This window comes from Spea bombifrons, chromosome 12 (assembly GCF_027358695.1).
Source record: "Spea bombifrons isolate aSpeBom1 chromosome 12, aSpeBom1.2.pri, whole genome shotgun sequence".
NCBI lineage: Eukaryota > Metazoa > Chordata > Amphibia > Anura > Pelobatidae > Spea > Spea bombifrons.
This window is the reverse complement of record NC_071098.1, coordinates 7,188,489-7,211,672: the sequence shown is the minus strand read 5'-3', so window position 1 is coordinate 7,211,672 and position 23,184 is coordinate 7,188,489. Positions and strand designations below refer to the sequence as shown.

The following is a 23,184-nucleotide window of genomic DNA, read 5'->3' as shown; positions in this document are numbered from 1 at the left end:
CTGCAAACGCAATCCCTGTATTACGTTCTTGGCAGCTGCAGCCGCGCATGAACCCTTTTGATGCCAAGAAAGCCGCGGTCCTCTTAATGCCTTTGCCAGAAAAAAAGAGTGACACATGGTCCCACCGTGACTAAAGGGGCTAGAACTCTGCATGCTTAAACACACACACAAATATTTATTTCTATTAATGATAAAAAAAACCTGAATAAATTAACTATATTTCCTTATTTGGCAGTTAATTCATAAAAAAACACCAATTATTTAACATCGTACTTTAAATGAGAACAATTTGTAGAAGACAAAACAAATGAGTGCTTTAATGTACGCTAAAAGTCATGTCAGAGACACTGATTATTTATTGGTTTTTTTATAGCGCCGTCATATTCCATAGCGCTGTACAATGGGTAGACAGGACATAACAAGTAGTATATAACATAACATACAGAAACAACAGGTGAGGAGGATCCTGCTCAAAGGAGCTTACAATCTAAAGGCGCTTGTTCTTCTTAGCCCATTGCGGAGTACAGAGATTCCTTGCAGACACATACTATCCATTTATAGTTACCACTAGGGACTGCATCCCATGGACCTGTTGCCTCCTGCGCTTCATATTCCCAGTATGCTTGTAAAGACAAGTGATCATAATCAAAAACTGGAGGGGAAGAATGTAAGGAAGTTTTACTTTACTGAGAGGGTGGTAGATACGTGGAGCAGCCTCCAAACAGAAGTGGTAGAGGTTAATACAGCAAGAGAATATATACATGCATGGGATAGGCATATGGCTCCTGAAGACGAGACCAACAACTGATTATGGTTTGAGTCTTTACAGCAGAAAAAGTGCCAAATGGGGCCGAATGGGTCTTATCAACCGTCAAATTCTATATTTATTACAGAAACCACATAAATGTGTGAGAGGAAGCATTCTGCACGAGACATAATGTACTACATTCCACTGCAAACCGCGCTATCCCACTTATCCTGGCGTGATATTTTAATACTTGTTCTTTATAGAGGAACAATTCCGTTGGCATCAACAGGTTATATTGTCTCGCTTACCCGAGCCCCATAATTACAGCTAAAATAGAAAAAAACATCCTTTCGTTACCCGCCATATCAAACCCCTAAATGCACTGCCAGCTTAGCGTAAATACCGCATGAGCTGCTTTTTAAACCATATTTTTCACTAACGAGGTTATTGGGGTAGGATCCCCTAACGCACGATCCTCTCATTTCTTTTGTTATTGTTATTGGCGAAGACGTCAACCGTTCCCATTGAAAAAAAAAAGGCTCCGTCTATTCAATACGGATCGCTTTTGGTGAGCTTACTGCATTTTTTTGTATGCCCATTCACAAATTCATGCAAGCCAATCAATACCGCTTGGCTACAATACACAGAAAAAAAAAAAAACAGGACCGCAATCCTGAATCTCCAGCTATTGTACAGGAGGGGAGGAAAAAAACATGACATCACCACAGCTAGCGATGAATGTACAGCTGCACGAAAACAGCGGTTTGGACCATTAATGTGTTCTAAATCATGTGTAATGAACCCATGCCATGAAAACCAGAAACAGAGTAATACAAGATACTATTTTTTTAAAGCTTACCTACTGATCTTTTTGTTACCCCCCCCCCCCCCACACACACCCAACCCCATTTTAAAACTTGATGAAAGGGTTAAGGTACTCTTCCCATTTTTATCCATGACACTTAAAGGGTTACGGTAGCCTACGCCATTATAGCGAGAATAAATACGTTACATATTCGGAACCGCCAATGCACTGCTTGTCCCCCACTGAAAGGGTTAAGGGGCTCACTGAAAAAACATATATGGCAGATCCAGAACCACTGAGCGATTAACTTGTATTTCACAAATTAATAATTCTAAATGATTAACAGTTTCCTGCTTCAAGCAGATCTACACATCCGAGCCCTTTCTGTCTAATCTACTGGAATGTGTCTACTTAAAACATCCTGTATTTAAACTCATTCATTCATTCATTCATTCGCAGGCCAGCGCTCCAATGCAGTAAACTCAGGGGTTGAAAAATATTGTCGTCTTTTGTTTCGCTTCCAGCTACAAATCACTGCAGATTGGCAACAACTTCCTACCACGTGTGATTTAAAATAAATACTCTTACGCGCTTAACCCTTCGGGTACCACAGAGGATTCAAGCCTATTGTTCTGAAACATTCGGCGCTGTATAGGTTATATTAGACATGTAAAACTGATATATGTTGCAAATAAAAAAATACATGTTTTTCATAGGTCCTGAAGATAGATGGGCAAAGATATTAAAAAGTACAATTAAAAAGACTAACCGAGCTCTGATACCTCCCAAAAAACAGGTCTACATTAGAATTGGAATACATTATTTAACTTAAAAAGAAAATAAAAAGTTAAAGCAAATCTATTTCACTAAAGCCTAATTTCTGTTTTCTACAGAATATCAGTAAAATAGGTTAAGCCATACAGAATGCTTAGGCTCACTTAGTTGAAATTGCAATGACGTTAATTTTTAATTAGGTCATTTTGGCCACTTATACAGTTACATTGTCCAAAAACATAACACAAATGTTTCTGCTTAGAGAGGTTTGCATTGCAGATCCCCTGGCTGTGTAAGAGTTAAAATAAAACATAAACAAAGAAAGTAACAACAACTGTATTTCTTGAGCTGTGAATTAAGATGGTGTTAAGTGTTCTGATCATCCTAAAACCATTAAAAGTTCCCTGCAACACTCCTCTGTGGGAAAGTAACTGCATAGATACAGGTTTCTAATTTTAAATGCGGACTTATCAGTTGTTTTAAGTCAAATGTCACAAGCCCCCTTGCAGTGCGGAAACAGATCAAGTGTTTTGGGCAGAAAAGCTTCAGGATTCCTTAAGAACTCCCAGTTGCACGGCACATCAATGGTTAATTCTGCCACTGACCCCAACACACAATTAATCATAAAAAGGGGTATGTGCTAGACCAATAATAAGCTTATTTCAGAGATGACTCTTGGAATACCAGAGAGTTGTAATGTGCAGTGCACCTCCTGGCATTCAAAGGGTTAACTGGTTTGAAGGCTTTTTCACAATAGTTGGTAAGTTGGCCATCAAAATCAAGGCAACTATAACTATTGTTGGCAACTTTAATGGAGCATATGGTAAATTACTGACCCCCAATAAGAAGGGACAAAGATTTCAAGTGAGTGTATTTAAATATTCTCTCTCTATATATATATATATATATATATATATATATATATAATAACGTGTGTGTATAAACATACACAAAACACACTTCAAAACACCAAGTAACAAATACACATCACAAGACACACATCAAGAACATCAAAACTCCAAGATTCCAGAAAGAAAATAGTCTACCTTCTACTTTATTCTCCATTGATACTCCAGCTTAGTGAAAGTCCACTTTTAGAAAGAACATTCCTGGTCATCACAGGTCACACTAAGTTTGGAGGGGGTTACATACATATGTACTTAAGCCTATGTACTCCCCCCCCTTATCCTTAAATGAAATGAACTTCTCCTCTTGCAGTAGGTGCCAGCCAAAACCTTTCCTTAAACACGTGCTGCAGGTAAACAGCCCTCCTCCCCAGCCCAAACTGGCTGCACACTTGGGGAGAGAAGAGTTTCAAACCTCCAACACCCTCCTACTTTATTTTAAGAGTAGACTGAGCCTGTTGGGTTTGTTGAGAGACCCTATTCACTAAGACCCCCTCTCTCCCTCTCTTCTCCCTCTCTCTCTTCTCTCCTCACTCCCTCCTTCTTCTGGTTACTGTATCCTTTGCCCTTTCTCCAAGAAACTCGGGGCAAGCAGCTGACTTTTGAAGAATGCAGCTCCCCGGTGCTGTCCATGCAGCAGTGCTGATCTGTGCACGCCTCTGCTTTGTTTCCACCTCTCTGCTTGCCCTCAGATGACAACTGTCTGCCTCTGCGGGGAGGGGCAAGCACTGCCTGCCTTCGGATTTGCTTGTGAAGCCTTGATTTCTTTTGTCCTGTCTGTGCCTCCGTACCTGCAATGCTGCAGCACAGGCTTCTCTTTTTCCTCTTCTCCTCTCTGCATTATGACAAATCAAGGCAGGCAGCTGTGCTGTTAGCACATCAGAGCAGGCAGAGACTGGAAACAGGCATTGGGGGGTCTGATGGGATCTGCAGGAGGAGAGGGGAGGAGGGGGATGGCAAGGCTGAGCCCCTCTGCTCTCTTTTTCCCCTGTGCACATTGTTTATTATTATTATTATTGTTATTATTATTGTTATTTGGAATGATTTGTGTTGGACAAGCACAGGACTGCAGCATACATTATACCGACTTAAAACCCATGATTAATTATTAACAGCCATTCAATGTCTTGTGCAGGAGCCTTGATTACAAACAAGAGAGACTTTTGCCACCAGCCTGTTGGGTTACAACTGCCTCCGGAATCAGATTAGACAACACTGCCTTATGAATGGATTTTTTTTTGTTTTGTTTTTCTTTGGTTTTAATAAATATATATTTTTTTAAAGACAAAAACCATTTGATAAGAAGGGTTGATTTTTTGCTAACGCCCCTGTTGCACTCAAAGGGTTAATCCCTGCATCCATAGAGAGTTGCTGTGAGATGTGTAGCGGCGCATTAGCGCAATTGATCTGGAAGTTCAGAGATGGGTACTAAGTCTATTGCGGAGGTTTTGGGTGAAAGGAAGGCATCTGGACTGTCTCCGGTTGCTCCGGTCTAGGTTATTGTTCTTGCTATGCAGCAAAGCTATGGGGCAGGTTTAATCTCCCCCCTTTGTATAGTTAAAGGAGCCAGGGGGTGACACACTTTTGCCGTCACCTCCCACACACTGCAGGGGAGGAATAAAGCCCTCCTTACCAGGGCTTAACCGAACACAAAGAAAAGAACGCTCTACTTCCTCGTATTCCTCAACTAGTTCTTCCAATGGACGTTGTTAGAAAAGAAGATTCTCCATAGAGCTTGAAACAAGCCTCATTGGATTTTTCACGCTGTTAATGTATTCGTTTTATAGTACGGGGATTTAACTAAGTACAGGAGGGACCGTTTATTTCCAAGGAGGAGAAATGTTAGAACAAGAGACCATCATCTAAAACTAGAGGGTCAGAGGCTTAGATGGAATGTAAGGATGTTTGACTTTACTGAGATGGTGGTAGGTAAATGGAACGGCCTCCCATCAGAAGTGGTAGAGGCTAATATAGTGAGGGAATTTAAACATGCATAGGACAGGCATATGCCGGCTCAAAGTAAGATGAGACCGACGACTGATTAAAGTTTGGGTAAAAATTAGCAGACTGGATGGCCGAATGGGGCTGATCTTGGGTTGTAAAATATACAAGAAAACTTTCCTGTGATTTTCGAAAGGAAAAAAGCGAAGTTACAATTTTAAAGAATAATATTATTGGTAATAATATTTGATAATTTGCTTACGTTGCTGCTATTGTAACCGCTATTATCCAACATATATCGATATGCCTTATACAGCCTTAAAATGTATTTACTGTAGCCTAATTTTGATCACTAAATTGGCAATTGCTAATTTATATTCGGTGACACTTTGTATTCGTTGAAATATTGGCAGCTAATAATTTAATTTAACATGTTTAGCAAAACATTAATCTCATTCTAAGGAAATAAATCATAGCATTTTATCTTCTTTTATCAGCTGACATTTTATTCTTTATTTAACGCTTAATTACGCAACGTCACGGGCACTTTAGGAGGCTTTTTTGGTTTCTATGCCGACAACCTATCAGTGTCTACGTATGTGTCACATGACAAGGGTTCCTGGCCAAAATGTACATGATAAAATAACTATTTCTGAGAAAGGTTTGGGAATGGAAAAGGACGAGGAATTATGTTTCTAATTCAGCATTTAGTCAGAAAAAAGATTAAAACAACGGCGGAACGGCACCTTTTTGAAATGTATTAAAATGAATAAAATGTATAAGGTTGACAATTGGCTTAATATAAAAAAGTTTTTGGAGTTTTGTGCTTATTCCTCATTGTCCTGATTATTTGCATAGCGAGAGTTAATTATTATACACAATATTTAAAATTATATATATATATATATATATATATATATATATAAATAAACAACCACTATAGACGTTAACCTATTATACACCAAATAACTCACTCCAACATTAGGTGTTAAACTATACAGAAAACACCATAGTAGTTCTATTACTTTAATTAATAACGCTAATAGCTTTTGAGTGCTACCATGCTTTTTAACTACACATTAGGCAGGGCCAGCTTAGCCCTCTTGCAGGAGAAACGTGCCAGGGATGGCCCTTTATAACGCATGGCTAAGTTTGTGACTTAAAATTGCAACGCTAGAAATTGTGCGTGCTCTTTAGTGAATAAACTCCATTGTTATCAAGGCTGGAATGGAAATGACTAAGCGGCTCTGGCACTTTAAGGCCAGCAGCCACCAAAAAACATATGTGTGGCCGCCGGCTGGATACACACCGGCAACCGTTACATTCTTATTCTCAACGCAGAGTGCGGCCAGGCATATATAGCCGGTTTGTCGCACGCTGCAGTTAAGCAGGTGCTGGACTGGCGATGATGGGGAGGTCCTTCCTCTCTATAGCCGACGGACGCCCGATGACATAAGTGAGATCGATGGTTGGATATACACAGCTACACACGACCTTATTACGCTCACGCGGCATATTCAGCGACACGCTGCACGTAAATTATTGGCCAATGGACCACCGGGCATTTGCTTGGTGTGCCAGACGACCAGTCCAGTTTTTTTATATAGGAGGTTAAAACACCTATTTTTAAAAACATCATCTTTAAAATTCTAATTTCTGAGCAACCATTAAAAACTTTTCTCTAGTTCTAAATAAACCACTGTTCATTTCACTAAAAAAAAATAAAATAATAATAATAATAAAAAAAAATATATATATAATATTGTTTATTAATTTATTGAACGAGTATCGCATTTTTTTTATCTGTACATAAAGGCAGATTTGCAACTTATGGTTCAAGGTAAACTTTTTTTTCAAAGTAACGAAAATCAGGTTGTTCATAAACTCGAGCAATTTCTATATAAAGGACATCTTCGTGCTGCTGACTGGTGGCTTGTTTCACTATCTATTTTTACCATCCATTATTAACACTGATACGTTAGCGTGGAACAAATGAGAAAATTTAAAGTAGCCGCGTCCAAAAATATCACGGCAGATCATGTGGAAGGTATTTGGAGCGATAGACGGGAATTGTGTATGGCCGGTCGGAACGTTAATATCTAAATAGACCTTGAGTCTGTTGGGTTTATAATACCGATGCAGTCTTCTCTTAGGGCTAAAACCCATTCTGATTCTGAAAGAGTTAATTGAAGGGGGGTAAAAAAAATATCATAATTCAGCTACTTTAATGAACTTTGAATACTTTGGTATCTTATCTGTAAAGCATACTTTGAAGCCTAAATATAGACCCGTCCTTAGCTGACAGATATAATAGGTCAACGCTATCTTTCTCATGGTCGTGTTCCTTTAAGTTTTTCCATTCCCAAATGAGTGAATGGAACGTTTTAAATAAATCAATTAGGCTTAAAGGTGGGGGGTTTATTTTAAGCATAAAATAAGCAGGGATGGCAACGCATTTTGCATTTTTTAAACTTATATTTTGTTATTTAAAATAAAAAAAATAATAAATATTTATACATATATATAAATTTGAATTTAAATTTTGCAGCACTGATAGTTTTGGGGGTTTTTTAGAGAGGAAAAAAGCTTACAATGTACTTCTAAGTATCCCTCTTGGTTGAAAAGTGTAAAGAACTCGCAAAAAAAAAAGCTGCGTTACTGGAACTGCTAAAAAACAAATCAGCATGAATTTAGTAGGCTCGTTTAGTATGCTCGTTTCCAACTGTCCGAGCCATCATTTTGGAGAATTCACACTTTATTCTGTAGACAATAAACCCATTTTACCATTTGTTCAGACTATTCCATTGATTGCTACTCTTGAGAACTGTGAACACTTGGAAATTGTTAATCTATTTAACCAGAAACCATGCGCCTTTTCATTGAGGTCTGCTCTGTGTATGAAGGACTACGTGTTCTAAGTGTCAAGTTGTGCCGGGATTAAAAATGTCATCGAGCCGCTGTGTTGAGTGCATGCTTGACCCTTTCCGACGTCCCCATTTTCTGGCCGTAGCGTTTGTTCTTTCATATTGCTCAGCTTTAGAAAAACACGAGAGATCCCTTGTTAACAAAGTAAAACTTTTATCTCACACACCCGGACTGGCCATCTAGCACGCCGGTCAAAAGTCTGGTGGGCCGCTGGCCAACGCGGTCACACTCTCACCCCATCTGTTGCTCCAGCTGCCCAGCTGCGCACTACATGTGCACCATATGAAAAAAAGGAGTGTGCGCATGTCTAGACTTTGGCCGCACTTAAGTGATAAGGCGGCCGCTGGCCTTAAAGTGCCGGTACAGCCCGGGGCACAATTGCAGATATCACTGACATTTCCAGTTAGGCTTCTTGGTGGGAACAATGGTTGCTGGAGGGACCTCTACAAAGTTTATTCTAAAACATAGTCCTCCTTGTATATCACAAAACTGATCCCTCAGCTACTCTTCCAAAATATACGTTATGAAAATAGATTTTCCCTTTCTCTTCTAAGTTGAATTAAATGTACAATTACGTCCTTCCTCCGGGATGGGAAATGTGTACGCGCTTTAAGGTTTTCTGGTAATAGAAGGGTTCTCTTATTTCTCATCGTATGGTGTTCACATTATTTATAAATTGATTCTGGTCACCGCATAATAAATTCATGCAGTAATGACGTTTCAGCGCTCCGAACGCCAAGAGGATTTTCTTTCCATTAAGCTATAAGTATAGTACGAAAGAGATAAAATGAAAAAAGGAGTACCACGCTATCTGTACGGTGCCAGATATAGCAAATCAATGCATTTAACTTTCCCTGCAGTCACTTACTTAAGCATGTCAAAAAGCCTAATATATTAGATCCAATTTCTGTGCGTTGGGGGCCTCTAGGTAAAGTAGACACGTGTCTTTTGGGGAAGAAGCGTATGAAAAAAGCACAGCTAGCAGACTGGAATGTGGCTAGAAATTTTTGGGTTCCATTGCAGAATCTTTATTTTAACCAAATTCCAAAAATGTAACCCATTGACAAACACGAAGGTGGGAGTCAACACGAAGTCTGCTTCTAGGTTCCAGGAAGAAAATTGTAGGTGGAAAAAGTTGCCTGAATTTATTGAATGAATTCTGAGATCTGGGCTCACAGGGGTTTATTCACTAAGAGAGTTTGTAAGAGAATTTCGGGATCGCTGCTTCATGCAGAATGCAGAGCCAACCCAAGTGAGCGTCTTCTGCTAGAAGAGACTGTTAATGCAGTGAGATTTTCTGAATCTTGTGGGAGAAGCTCACTGGGATGGGCCCTTAGTGACGTCAATAAGTCTCTTTGTTTAACAGCATTATATGTAGAGCTGGGTGAAGAAAAATGTCCATAAATTAACATTTTAGGGACAGTTCTGGATTAAGGGATTTATGGGCCTGAAGCTGAACATTGCATAGTGACGAGCGTTTCCCTCTTCTTCTTGTGTAACTGTGAAGCCATGTTTTGTAGGAAAAAAACCAACAACTTGATGATGGAAGTATGACCAGCGGATGGATATATGCGGCCACACTCTGTGCTTTTAGGCCTACATAGATAAGGCCAGGTGAGCAAGATGACCACCTCTGGCCTCGAGGGCAGGCAGACTCTTGAAAAAGAAGGCAAATGGACAGGTTCTAAAAAAAAAAAGTAGGCCTAATAAAAGGGACATGGGCCTGCAGCTTCAGCTCCATCGACCCCTATACTAATCTATCCCTGCTCAGGCTAAAATATTTTCCCCTAGGTCTACTAGTGTGGCCTACATCTATGAAACACATAAAGCCAGTCTTTGGACCATAAAGCTTTCTTGAAATTATAATGAATCTATACCAGATACCTCAAATGACTCAAATCACTTTTTTCTTTAATAAGTAATGTCTAGGTTTTTTTATCAGGGAATTTTCAGGAGGTGCGCCATCTTGCCCCCCAATGGCAGACGTCCATGTAGATACACAATATCGAGCTATAATTGTACAGTTTTAATGACACTTGGACTATGAATACATTATTTCCAGTCTATGAGTTTTCTATACATAGTAAGAACGTTTTTATGACAGAGACCAATGTCTGTACAGACATCTCAGTTACCACCGTTTTAATACGCGTGACATACCCCGTAATAAAAATTGTCTGGACTCCTGGCTAAAAGTATGTCATTTATAAACTGCACCTAAACACTGAACTAATTTGTGAGATTAATATTATTTTAACCTTTTTTATTATTTGTAATCTTCACCATTAGCCTTAACCACAGCTCACGGGCTGGTTTTGCCCACCCTGGCTTAGCCCATCATTGGAGGTTTAGTCAAGAAGATTTACTACTTCTTCATATACTTAATATAAAGTATATTCCATAATGGACTTCAGGGGAAATTAATTTACACCAAAAAAACATCAATTTATCCTCATCCATAACATAACATCTGAGATTGAATGATTCCTGAACAACCTAAGTCAATACAGCGTAAATTTAGTTTATTCAGCAAAACAACGCGAGCGGAGAAGGGGAAAAGCTCATATGTTTTAAAATACGATCTAATGAAAGAACTTAATCTTTCTAAATATGAATCCGAGAAAACAAATTAGACGACAGACTTTATTGTGTACATTTGTTATCTTGAGTAAAAAAAAACCCCAAAGATGACTAGCTTATTAGATTTTATTGTTACAAATGATCAAATAACGTGTTCTAAGTCTTGAGAGCAAGAAGTGTGTTTTGTAATATGTTTTTTTTTACCTTATCTGATATTTCTTTTGGGTCAAAAAACTCATAAGGGTTTTATCATCGAGGCGTTAGTTTCTGGCGTCTGAAAGTTCCGGAGAACGCGTATCCTTGTTTTAAAAAAATAATATCTTGGGGTGTTTTCCAGCTTCATAGATTGGCTTATTCTGGCCAGCTTGATGACAGATCTCACAATGGTCACGCGGACACCAGACGTTTCTCCTTAGCTAAGCTCCTTAATTGAAGTCAATGGGGATGGACACAGGACAAACAACATCTTCATAATGTTTTCCTTTCATATTTCAAGCACAATGTAACAGTAACATAGAACATTATCTGAATCTCCTTATCTCTTGTGTCTATGGACATACCCAATGACACAAATGTATGGTACAGGCAAGATATGAGGCTGAAACTCCTCTTAAATCTGTTAAATTGCTCTATCTGGTCTATCTAGTACCCTGTACTTCGGACCATTGAAGATTACTGGTTGCTTGTAGGTCATGATCATGGAGATAGTGGACATGCACTATGTGAGTTAAATGTATAACATGCATAAGGATATTTATATTGCAATTGCGTTGCTGCCATTGCAACTGTACCCGTCACCAAAAGTGACTTAACACTATATAGATAAATGATAATACGGAAAGAAACCCACTCCATACATCGCAATCTAACTTATACCTCTACGTGCGGCATATTGATATTAAAAAATGAAGGAGTTATCAGAGCCGGACACGAGATAAGAAGGCAGGTATCTAATGACGTAAGTACAGTCGATGGCTGGATATGACATTTTTATGCTTATGTAGTGTGCAGACGGACATATCCAGCCAGCGGTGGCAAACTACAGCACCAGACCCGGGGTATATAGAGGGATGTGGGATAGAAGTCCACCGGACGCATGCCCGATGTGCCACATGGCCCATTCCGGATTCTAATTTAGAATATCATACACCTATTACGAGATGACCAGGGCAGAAATCCTATCATCTACAGGACATACAGCTTACCAGTCTAAAGCTTTAACGGTTATCCTTGGCCCTATATATTCTACATACCAGAACACGTCAACCATGTTAAGGGTAACATTACTCTGCAGCATTTTAATTAATTTCCATTCGTTTCCTTTATGTACTGACTGCCCAGTTCCAAACTATAATAAACCGCTTACGTTGTCTTTGCAGCCATTCAAGTTATATCTCTGTAGTTTAATAGAACATGCGGCTCTCCATCTGCTTCAAAACTGAATAGTTTGGCGATAAGAAGATTATAAACAGTCAAATGTCCTACAAATGAATGAATAAAATATATTTGATACATAATATAACCAACAACTGTCCTGGTTTGGATAAAAGTTTAACTATTTGAAATCCCATTGTCTTGCCTTCGCTTCCGGCTGTCAAAAAGGTTGAAAAAGCCTTAAACTTTACGCTCTGTGAATTAATTAAACAGCAGATGGACTGTTGTCACTAAGAGTGGTAAAATGTCAAGAGATGTCACTTTTCAGCATGGGTTCTTTTTATCTCAGAAGGTTGAAACACATCTCGTGTTATTATAGCCATATATTGCATTTTAATATTTTTGGTGAAATGGCTGCTATTTTACAGATCAATGTTATTATACAAAGTATTGCTGCTGATATTGAACCGTGTGATGTCCATGTACATCCTATCAATGTAACATATTACAGCATACACAGTATTTAACACTGACAGCCGTCCGCACGCGCTATGAGGCAGAAGGTTAGTTGAATCTCGTTTTAAAGGAATTTTGACAGGTTGAAAGATGTCATGATGATGGCTAAAATTGTGGAGGTTTTTAAATTAGCTTTCTTTACTTTCGGCAACATACAAACATGTACATGGAAAGTGTTTTGTTCTCTGCACAGGACATGTGTGTGTGCAGAACATGTAGCGGCAAATGACACCTTAGATGCCCAACCTAAAAAGCAGAGGTTATGGGTCTCATTACCCATGATTTATAGACTCATACAGAGATCGACCCAATGGCTGTCTACAACTTGTAACCACAATTGTTGTTGGTCTATGTTGTTCTCAGTTGATCTGAAGAGCTAACATATCTTGTTGAGGTTACATTCCACAGATGTTAAGGATGGTCCAACTCATGGTATGAAGGCCCAGGTTGGCCATCATCCTAGTGATCACTCTAACTTGGTGGAGAGAAGCTTCTCCAGCACTCCACCATGTCCATTCCTGAGTTATGTATAATACCTATGTTTATGTTAAGTATTTTTCACTAACAAAGATGAACAAAGATGTATCATAAAGTCATATTTCAAAGGCCAATGGCAAATTTCCTTCATTTGGCTCCAATAAAAACGATAAAGTCATTTCCAGAGAAGCACTCAGCAGTTGTCTTGCCAATTGGCTTGTAATGGTAGCCGGCCTATGACGAATGTTGATAAATTCCTTGCTTGATTACCATTGTACGTGGCATGTACATGTACGCTTCATTAACTACATTACAAGAAAGAATTAGCAGTAATATGCCTTTTGAAGATTTAGAAGTGGGCTTTGTCCTTCAGAGCTAATGCTGGCTTATAATTTTTTCTCTAAAGGGAAGTACTCCGCAGACGATAAATGAAAAGCGATGTTAAATTACTAGAGGAGTACATGTCGGCCTTCAAGCTAAAGAAGACATTTGATAAATGTCACAGCTCCACCATCTAAAGAGGTGAGAGCTTTGGTTTGCTTATCGTAACAGATCAGGATCAAGCGCCTTTCCACCCATTTTATGGCTTAATAAATTCTTCTACTTTAAGGAAAATAGGCCAATAGCACAAAAAAAACTATTTTATGATATAATCATGTACTAGGATATCATAAAGATATCAATGGTCCAGTTTGGCAAAAGCATAAAGCTTTTTCTAAGAGAAGCTGTGCTTAGTAGATATAATAATCTGGATGAAAAATGTCACCTTAAAGACGTTCTAGGTCAGGGGTAGGCAATCTTTGGCTCTCCACATGTTGTGAACTACATTTCCCTTGATGCTTTGCCAGCATTGTGACTGTAAGAGCATTATGAGAGATGTAGTCCACAACATCAGGAGAGCCGAAGATTGCCTACCCCTGTTCTAGGCTATCAACTGCTTTTAGAACCCTTCTAAAGAGACCTAGAACGCTATATTTCTTGGATCTTGTGCAAAAAGGGTAAACACTTGTAATAAAGATGGATATCCCTTTAAAAACTTACGGAAAAAAAAAGTGTTGAGGCTACTTTCCAAATCCCACATCATTATCTATGATTGCTTCAAAATCTTAATCTTTTTATGGAGTGACATGCAAAGGTCTTAAATCAATATTGTGCTGTCAGGCAGCTGAGTGGCGGATAATGTTATCTCTCTCTCTTCGCTGCGGCTCGCAAGATGTCAGCGCTGGCGGAGGTTTTACCAGCTTGTTCTTTTATTCGGTGCAGCTGAATTATGCAGCTGAATGCCAGATCGCAAGCCTGCACCTACATCTCTGCACCAGAGAACGACGATACAAGCAAACTTATTTACAGAAACTCTACTCCACTGCTGGCAGCCGTGCCAATTCTTAAGGGGGATTATACGCCTATTGACTTTTTCTTGTATTTCATAGGAAATAAAATATTGTGTCACTGTCCCCTTTTTTTTCAACGCGTTACAAGTCACATTTTTATGAAAACCACTGCTGGCTCATTGATGTCCCCACCGATCCTTCTTTTACCACTGAATGAACTTTAACCAGCATGGAGAGCTGGGATACTAACCCGAATTTAATGGGGCAGTTCAGTGTCCCATGCTGCACCACAACTGCATTTTAAAGTACTTTGTAAGCCTTAATATGCATTCTTTAGCCTTTATGTCGAAATAAATAAACAAATAAACCAAAACAGTAGTTATCTTTAGGAGAAGCTGCAGCTCCAGGGTCCAGTTTCTGCCTCTCATTTGGCTGCCAATTCTTTTTTATGATGGCCGGAGCTTCCCTGTTAGTGAATTACACTATGCCTTAGATGAAAGTAATTTTCTTGACACATGCATGGAAAAGGACTGGTTCACGGAGGTCCCAGAAGCAGATTACCGCGTCAGCAGAAAAGCATGTTTTCAATTGACCGGTCCTTTTGGGGAATATTTACCCCCCCCACCCCCCTATTTTAATGATGCCTCCTCCGCTCTGGCAGGAGAAATGTCTGTGCCAGGTGGTAGAAGTTTTAAAATAGAACAATCAGCTCCCCGGTTCGTGAGAAACTAATTAAGAAGGTTACTCGATAGGTCCGGTTGCTGATGAGAACGTTTCTTGTTCAATTTTGTAACAAAGCGAAGACCCCAATCGGAAAATGATTTCATTAATCAATCTATGTATCTATTATCATATAATATAATATTAGTCATATCAATAAAATTGTACGCTGTATTCAAGTAGGTAGCTTTAGAAACTTGTATCCTGTGAAATGCAAGGCATGAAGTGCGAGCGTCGTTCAGCCGAGTTAGTTGAAATCAATTCAGTCTCGACACTTTTAACTGCTAAGAGATTAATAAATTACCCTCAGGGCAGGTATTCTCAAAATGCACATTTTCTAACTTATAGCTAATGCGGTGTTCTTCAACTTCTTGTATGAGGAGCCATGTAAAAACTGAGGTTGGTGGGTGGATGTCATATACCATAGATTATGATGTCATACAATAAGGGTTTTATTGCATTAAATTATTGCATATTGAAAATGGGTGGATGGTGAACATACAAAAAAAACCTTATGGGACGCACTCCATCCGCAAGCCTCCAGTTATTGAGACTTAAACCTGAAATTTGATTTTCAATTACACCTTTTTTGTTTGTTTAAATAAATGATTGCTTATTTTGTTTTTAATGTTGGTGTCCGTTTAATGGGCTTTCCATGGATTTTCATGACTTGTCCACCCGTAACCCTCCTTTTATGATTACCGTTCATAAAGAATAGTGAATTTATCCACATATTAGACCCAGTTCACAATGTGTAACATTTCTCGCTGATACGAGAGGTCAGTAAATTTGGTCGATATCATAACTCAAAGTTGCCTTTTGTTCCCCAAGCATATGGACTATTTGCGCTGCAATATCTGGTCTTGCAAATATGGCAAACGTGAACAGCTGCTCGGTAACGATGGCTGACATAACTAAAACCCAGCGAAACAAGGGTTCTCCGAGGAACTATTTCATCATAAAATAAATTATAACTGCCCCGGAATGCATAATGAGAAATTGTGATGTTACGTCTAAACCGGAGGTGCAATTATAAGTGGCTTCCAGTGAAACAGCCACGGTTTGCCGGTATAACTGGTTCGAGTCAGTCTAAATGTTTAAGACTATGGGAACATTTACAAAGATATTCCTCGTTTTTATTGTTTAATGGGGTCTGTCACAGACAAGCACTTCTACCAAACTTGAGCTAACATTTTTGTTTTCATGGGCCAGAGATTACTTACATTAGGTAATGAATGAGTGTAGACGCATTCCCAGGAGCGGAGATAGGACAGAGATGGTCGATACATTCATTTGCAGATGAAGTAAGCGTACTTTAACGCATACACCTACCTAGGGCAATGAGAGGGTCAAAGCCCAGCCTTAAATAGGTTCCTTCAGGGTTCTTCCGAGATTAATGGGAATTATGTCTCATGACATTGTTAAAAAACAATTCTTTTAAAAAGACCAAAGACTGCTATTTTTATATATATATATGTGTAAGGTATTTGAGGTCACATCTTGTGTCATACAAAAAGGTTTGCATAATATGACTTATTCATACTGATTGCTTGCAAAACACTATTTTGTAATTAAATAATGCCTTGAATTTTTAATGACAAAACACATTAAAATTACATCCACTGCAAATGTATCTTTTTTTAATTGGATGAGAGCTTGAATGTGATACTAGACTGTATCACCGGTGCCACGGGTTTAGGAGTTGGGTGTAATGGACTCCCTGCGGTGGGGAGGGGGGGTGATGGAGATAAATTGCCCTCCAGGTGGGAGATTAACTCTATTAACGTCCCCTCGGTAACTCCATGGGAAGAACCCTCCTCCAATGCAAGAATACGCAGGCGCATCTGAAACGGGTGGACCGCCATGACGCCGTCTGCCCCTTTAGCAAACGGCCTTAGTGTAGGGCCCCATTTTAGTTGCGTGTCCAAAGCCAATGCCCACATTACGCTCTGTATAGAACAATCACCATGGCAACAAATGGAAGGTCCCTGCCGACTGTTCCGCATTAGCTCCTAGCACTGTCCTTTTGATGAAAGGCCCACTGACTCAATAGACCACTACAGAAAATAAATCCCCATCAGCCCATCGCTAATAACTCTCTCTCTGTCTTGTTTCATTGAAAAAAAACTATTTTTATCTATAAGGCACTCCTTGCTCGGTGGACAAAGAACGGCGAATGCTACGTATCCGACGATAGAGCGTTTTTATGTTGCTGCAATCAAACATAGGTACATACAGCCAAACGGCTTCTACAAGTCATGTGTGGCACTTTGGTATAATTATATAATCTTTTTTTCCCCCAAAGGGTCTCTGCATTGCAGCTGTGCTCTCCTCTGATCCCAGCAAAGCCGAAGTTTGCTCAGCCGATTTTTTTTTTATCTACTCAGTACTTCCAGAACGCTAAATTCTAACAATATCAGCTTCCCGCACATCACGCACCTGGCCACGCAAATAATACTTTATCCATATTCTAATACATATGCCTTTTCTTCATACATCGCTACCAACGACCACAATCAATGAACTTCAATATATATAAAAAACTAACAAAAGGGGTATAAATTGATACGGCGTCTCAAAAGAATGCCGGATTTCATCCTTAGAATACGCAAGCAATCATTTATTAACAAAAAATCCATCATCGGCTGTCTGCATAGACACATCTATTAGTCCAGGAGATCAAAACAAGAGGAAGAAGAATAAAATACAATAGTCGCCTGTTCCTTTCCCTATCAGATACGTCTATATCATTTTGATCTAAAGCCACTGTAATTCAGGTAATAAACCTCCAAAATGATGAGGTTCAAATTTGTGTTCCTGAATACTTATTTTTTTGACTGTTTAAAATTGACTTCGTTCAATTGGGGTTGTAAGCAGCTGTTTTTATGGTAGCGTCACCTCTGTCTCCATGGCCCTACCAAATCCTATCACCGAAGGACAGAAAGCTTCTTTTCTCTTCTACTGTTAGCGCTTCATGCATGGCGCTCTCAGAGTCTCCGATGAAATATGAATTTTGTCAACTGTTATAGGCAGTGAAATAAATACGAAGGGTCTCTCCATTTACTCATGTCAGAGAAACAGACCAAAACGTGTCACTTATGATACACAGATCCGACGGGTTTACAATTCATTACACATTGTATAAATACTTTTCCGTTCTTTGGTTGAAACAATGTTTGCTAATTGTTTCTGAAACGTCTGCGAATTTTAACAATACGTGAAGTCTAGAAACACTATAATTATTACCTCAACTGAGGAGTGAGAACCTCAAGTCTGTGACAGTTTGACAAAAAATCCTGAGGTTCTCACCCCACTCTCACGGATCGGATTCTCGTATATTTCAGTGCAAACGTATTTATATCTGGGCCTCAAATTAGCAGTTTCTCCTATATTATAGATAAAGCAATTTTGGGGTATATATATAGCCTCAAGTAGCGGACCCTTGAGGCTCTCAGGTGCCCTGCAAAGACTGTAGCTAGCACATATATTATATTATTATTATTATACTGTAAATTGAAACATTTCATCTTCTTCCTGAGATGACGGAATCCGGCGACATTTGCAATCAAAAGACATTTTTGGCCAGACCATGACATGTGACCGCTCTAAATTCTGATTGGTCGATTGATGAAACAGATGAAGACACATGAGGACACATGACATATTTATACCCAAACCAGCCATACAACCAGAGACATGGGAATGACGTTTGAAAATAAAAAGAATCTTATATGAGTAAATCCTGGAATTATAATGATGAATTGTGGTGATGATTGGTAAGAAATGCAGCATAGCCCTTAGATAATTAAAGGCAACATCTAAATCTATTTCTAACGGTGTTTTGTACAAGTGACTATACTATAGGAGACACAACCAGTTTTGCTACAATGATGGAACGAGACCACACAGACAACTTGTACTGCGCTGTAATCAAAAAAAAGCACTAGTAGTGTTTTCCTCGAAGGGATGAAATGAAAAACAAAAAGAAGAAGGGATGGTAGTTACTCCACCGAGATACTTTCAAGGAGATAACTATAAAAAAAATTCAAACAACTTCTGTATCGATTGAAGCAAAGTCTTATCACGTGCCTAATATTGGAGCATTGCTTTGAGCATGTGAATTTTTGTTTTACGTTTCTTTAAAACCAATGCAAGAACTCATCTTGGATGGTGAACCAAGACCAATAACGAATAAAACCCCAACGAACGGAAAGGGTGTGTTCACTCTCTTTAAGGTTGTCATCGTTTACCGTAAAGATTGAAGATAGCCCCTTACCATCTAAAGAGAGCCAGTCGTGTTGGGAAGATGGCAGTGTTGGAAGGGCCCTCGCTTTGTACTCAAAGACAACAGAGTTGGAGATGATCTGGTTGTTGACGGCAACTTGAAGTGTGACCAAGCCCGTGTCATGAGCTACAGGAAGAAAAAGACAAATTAAATAAAATGGGCACTGTTTGTTCACTAAATAATGATTTTTCCTCTGTTGTGTTTAGTTATTAAAATGTTATATCTAGCGGAGCAAAGCGAATAGAACCTTTTGCCCCTGGAGAGGTGGGGGATACAAAACAAGGGTAGTAAGGAAGATATGCAGTGAGGTGAGAGAAGTCTCTCCAACAAGGAAAGCTTTGTAATTTTGGGGATGTCCAGACCAGGATCTCTACACAATAACATTGTAACTGTTTTGAAAATAATGCTCCAGGAACTGGGTTTGAGGATGGAGAAACATCCCTCACTTTAGTGCCAAAGAGTTAAAAGCATCCCCCCCCCCCGCTTGCTGAATTTAATGGCAATCTGGGACGTATACCTCCTCCTTTAGAGAGTAGTAGGAAAACCCAGAGTATTGGATAACTCACACTCTTTGTTGTCTCCATGGAATCATAAACATATAATTACCATCGATAATGGATGTTGTTAACCTAAAAATAGTAATTCCAGTCCTTTTAACACATGACTGATGGCCCCATTTATTATTTCTAAGTGCTGTTTTCACGTTTATTAGTTTACGTAAATATATTAATACCAATTTGCATTTTTATAGATAAATATTGAATGGAATGAATGTTGAAAATAGTTAGCAAACCATGTAATAATTATGGCAGATTGTAGAGCCAGCAGTATGAACAACTTTCACGCATTAAACTCATAGACTTAAACGATCAAGTTTCAATGTAGGGTATAGTCTTATCCTTACAGTAAATTAAACAAATTTCAATGTTTTTTTTAGAATAAAAGGTTTTTGCGCTGGAATATATTGCCGTGGAGATGATTGTTTGATAATTAAAATGCCTTTTCAAAGATTCTCACTTTACTTTTTATTAGCAAGGCCAATAAAAGAACACAATGATTTCCGATTAGCTCTGAACCAATATCCTGATAGCTAATAAATGCCCTCATATAGAGTATGGGCAGCTAATGACTTAAATCCCCTCCCCCCCAGGGTTCCTATTATTTTCTACTAGTACTAAAAATAATGTTTTCTGGCTCTTTAACAAACAGGAATAGCTATTCTGTGGGTTGGAGTATAACTCTGATATAATATAATATTAGTCTCCTTAAATTTCTATAACAAACTAATAATACGCTAGTTTTAAAAATTTCATTTTAAAATCAATGTAAACAGAATATAATAAAGGTTGTTTTCCGCTTTCTACACCCACATTAATTAATCTCTCCAGTATTTATTGAGCAGCAGTTAGGCTTGAGTTACCATGTGGTTTAAGCTGTAATGTCACTTTTACATGGTTAATTAGCTCCGCTGATCTATACACAAAACCTCAAACAAAATCCATTATCAGTCCAAAAAAAAAAAAAAAGCTGTGATTTATGGAACCGGACCATTGTCCCATTAACTGTTTGGATAATAGCGAGGGCTAGTACCGTCTAGAGCGTATCCTTATTCGCAGGCTTTCAAGCACCAACTTTTTTATTCTTCCATAAATCAAATATACCTGCTGGGAGTTTAACAAAATAGAAAGAAAGCTAAAGTAGCAAAAAAGTAAGTTTTTGTTTCCTAATATGGAGTTTGTAAAAGAAAAATTAGATGCCCACATAGCTTACACATGTCTGACCACCAAAGTCGTTGCAGATTTATAAAGAAATATTGGGCGTAAGTTCAATAAAAAGTGAAAGGTTGTAATGAAAATGTCTGGCTTCTGTTCCAGTTGGGTTCTACCAGTGATTGGCAGGTGCTGAACCCCCCCCATATAGGCAAGGTAGGTAATTGCTATGGGCACTGAGCATCAGAGAGGTCCAGAACCAGGTGCCCACATGGAGCAGACCTGGTTAGGAAGATGAACTGTCTCCAAACTGGCTCCATGTGGGCATCTGGCAGTGGTGTCATCTGCTGCATGGCACCTAGCGCTGGGCATGCTTGCAGGTCAGCGTTCCTGATATAATTTTGGTGTTAACATAAGCATTACTTGTGAGAATAATGGCTGGTGCTGGAGTTGTGGTCATTTGAGGAGGTCCTGGTTGTGTGTGTCGGCTCATCTACACCGTATCTCGCTGGTTATATGTTCATTCTAGTAAGCATTAGTAATGTTGGAAACGATGTATTTTGTTTGTATCTAGACTATGTATCTAGTCAGCCAAGCCAATAGAGGCATCGGTTCTGTCTGACTCTAGACAATAAGTAAGACTTGGTAAATCTGAAAAATCCATCAATATGGGCATGTCTGAGAACAGCCCTGCGCTGAATTCATAATGCAGAGTTTTCTTTTAAACTTTTTTCCTCCCCGTAAGTGTATTAGATGCGTGGTGGGATACCATTGTCAGTTTAGATACAAAGGCAAGAAAGCCTCTTATCATGAAGTGTTTCCATCAACAGAAAAAAGTGTATGCTATCCTAAGTGTAAAGCAGCCGACATATGTCTATGTGAATAGAGGATAAAGTGATATATTGTACTTTGTGTCCTCCTCCTAGAATATCCTAGAATATTTGGAAGAAATATGTTTGTATTTGGCATATGTGTGCATTATTTTTCTTACAGGTGGACATATTGAAGAATTTTGGGATTAGCACCTCTTTCAGTTACGTCCCACTGACCCAGATGGTGCTTCACGACTTATACCTCTCTATGTAGCTCATTATACAATATGCATTCAGCTAAAAATGTGGTCTTTTGATGTTATACTTTCAAGCTGGATCCTTTTCATAATCATGAAATATATACTCACCACTTTCTATGCATGAAGAGCCTGCAACAACCTCTTCTTTATAACACAATCCTTTGGTATGGAAATTGTTCAAATATATGAGTTATTAAACCTCTAATGAGCATAATTACCAGTTTTTCTTACCTGGACAGTAGCAGCGCAGAACACCCGGCTGTATTAAAGATGCAGGCACTGATATCTGATCAAACAGACAGCTATAGTTACTGCTGGCTTCCTGCCATGGCCCCGTAATTAAGACCTTAACGCCTCCCTGAAAAGACAATGAGAGTAATGATGTGAACTTTATGCACACACGAATAACACGCATCGACGCAAAGGGCTCCGGAGCCTCAATCAGAATAAACAGTTAATAGGAATGTTAAGAAAACAAGTTAACGCGGCAACGCACTAGGGTGTTATAAGTAGAGACAATACATTGGAGTTTCTGTGTTTGATGTGATGTGTTTGGTGGTGTAGGGTATAAACTAATGACCCTTGTGTGTGGGGCTTGGCGTACTGGCATGGTATTGGTATGGGCTTGGCCCAGTCTGGCGCCAAGATCATTAGGAGGGAAGGAGTTTGAGCGAAACCAGCTACTCCGTCACTGTCCATTTTCGGGTATCTAAAGGGAGTCTGGCGCAGTTTATGCCTTGGTGTAGGGAGCTGGGCCAGAGTCGGTCTATGCCTCGGTAGAGCCAGCTCACCCATCTCTACCTGTTGGGTCAGTAATAATGAATATGGCATTCTTGATTGCATTTACAGGCTGATTTCAGTAAGGTATTTTAAGGACACCTCTTTCCCTGCTAAAATGCTTATTCAGTCTTTTACAATATAAAACACCCCATTAAGTCAAAGGGATTTAGTCTGATAACAGCTTAAGCATCTGCGTTTGGCTTAATAGAATTATCCCTTAAGAATTCTATGGAACAGATATG

The 23,184-nt window shown here is 39.1% G+C and overlaps 1 protein-coding gene across 1 annotated transcript in view; it reads right to left on the bottom strand.

Moving 5' to 3' along the window:
* Positions 1-23,184, bottom strand: part of CAMTA1 (calmodulin binding transcription activator 1) — a 660,706-nt gene that overhangs the window by 55,737 nt on the left and 581,785 nt on the right. The window contains exons 9-10 of the mRNA XM_053452576.1: positions 22,394-22,520; positions 19,373-19,507 (exon numbers count right to left, since the gene is read on the bottom strand). Coding sequence (XP_053308551.1) covers positions 19,373-19,507; positions 22,394-22,520 — 262 coding nt within the window. The remainder of the gene's footprint in view (positions 1-19,372; positions 19,508-22,393; positions 22,521-23,184) is intronic.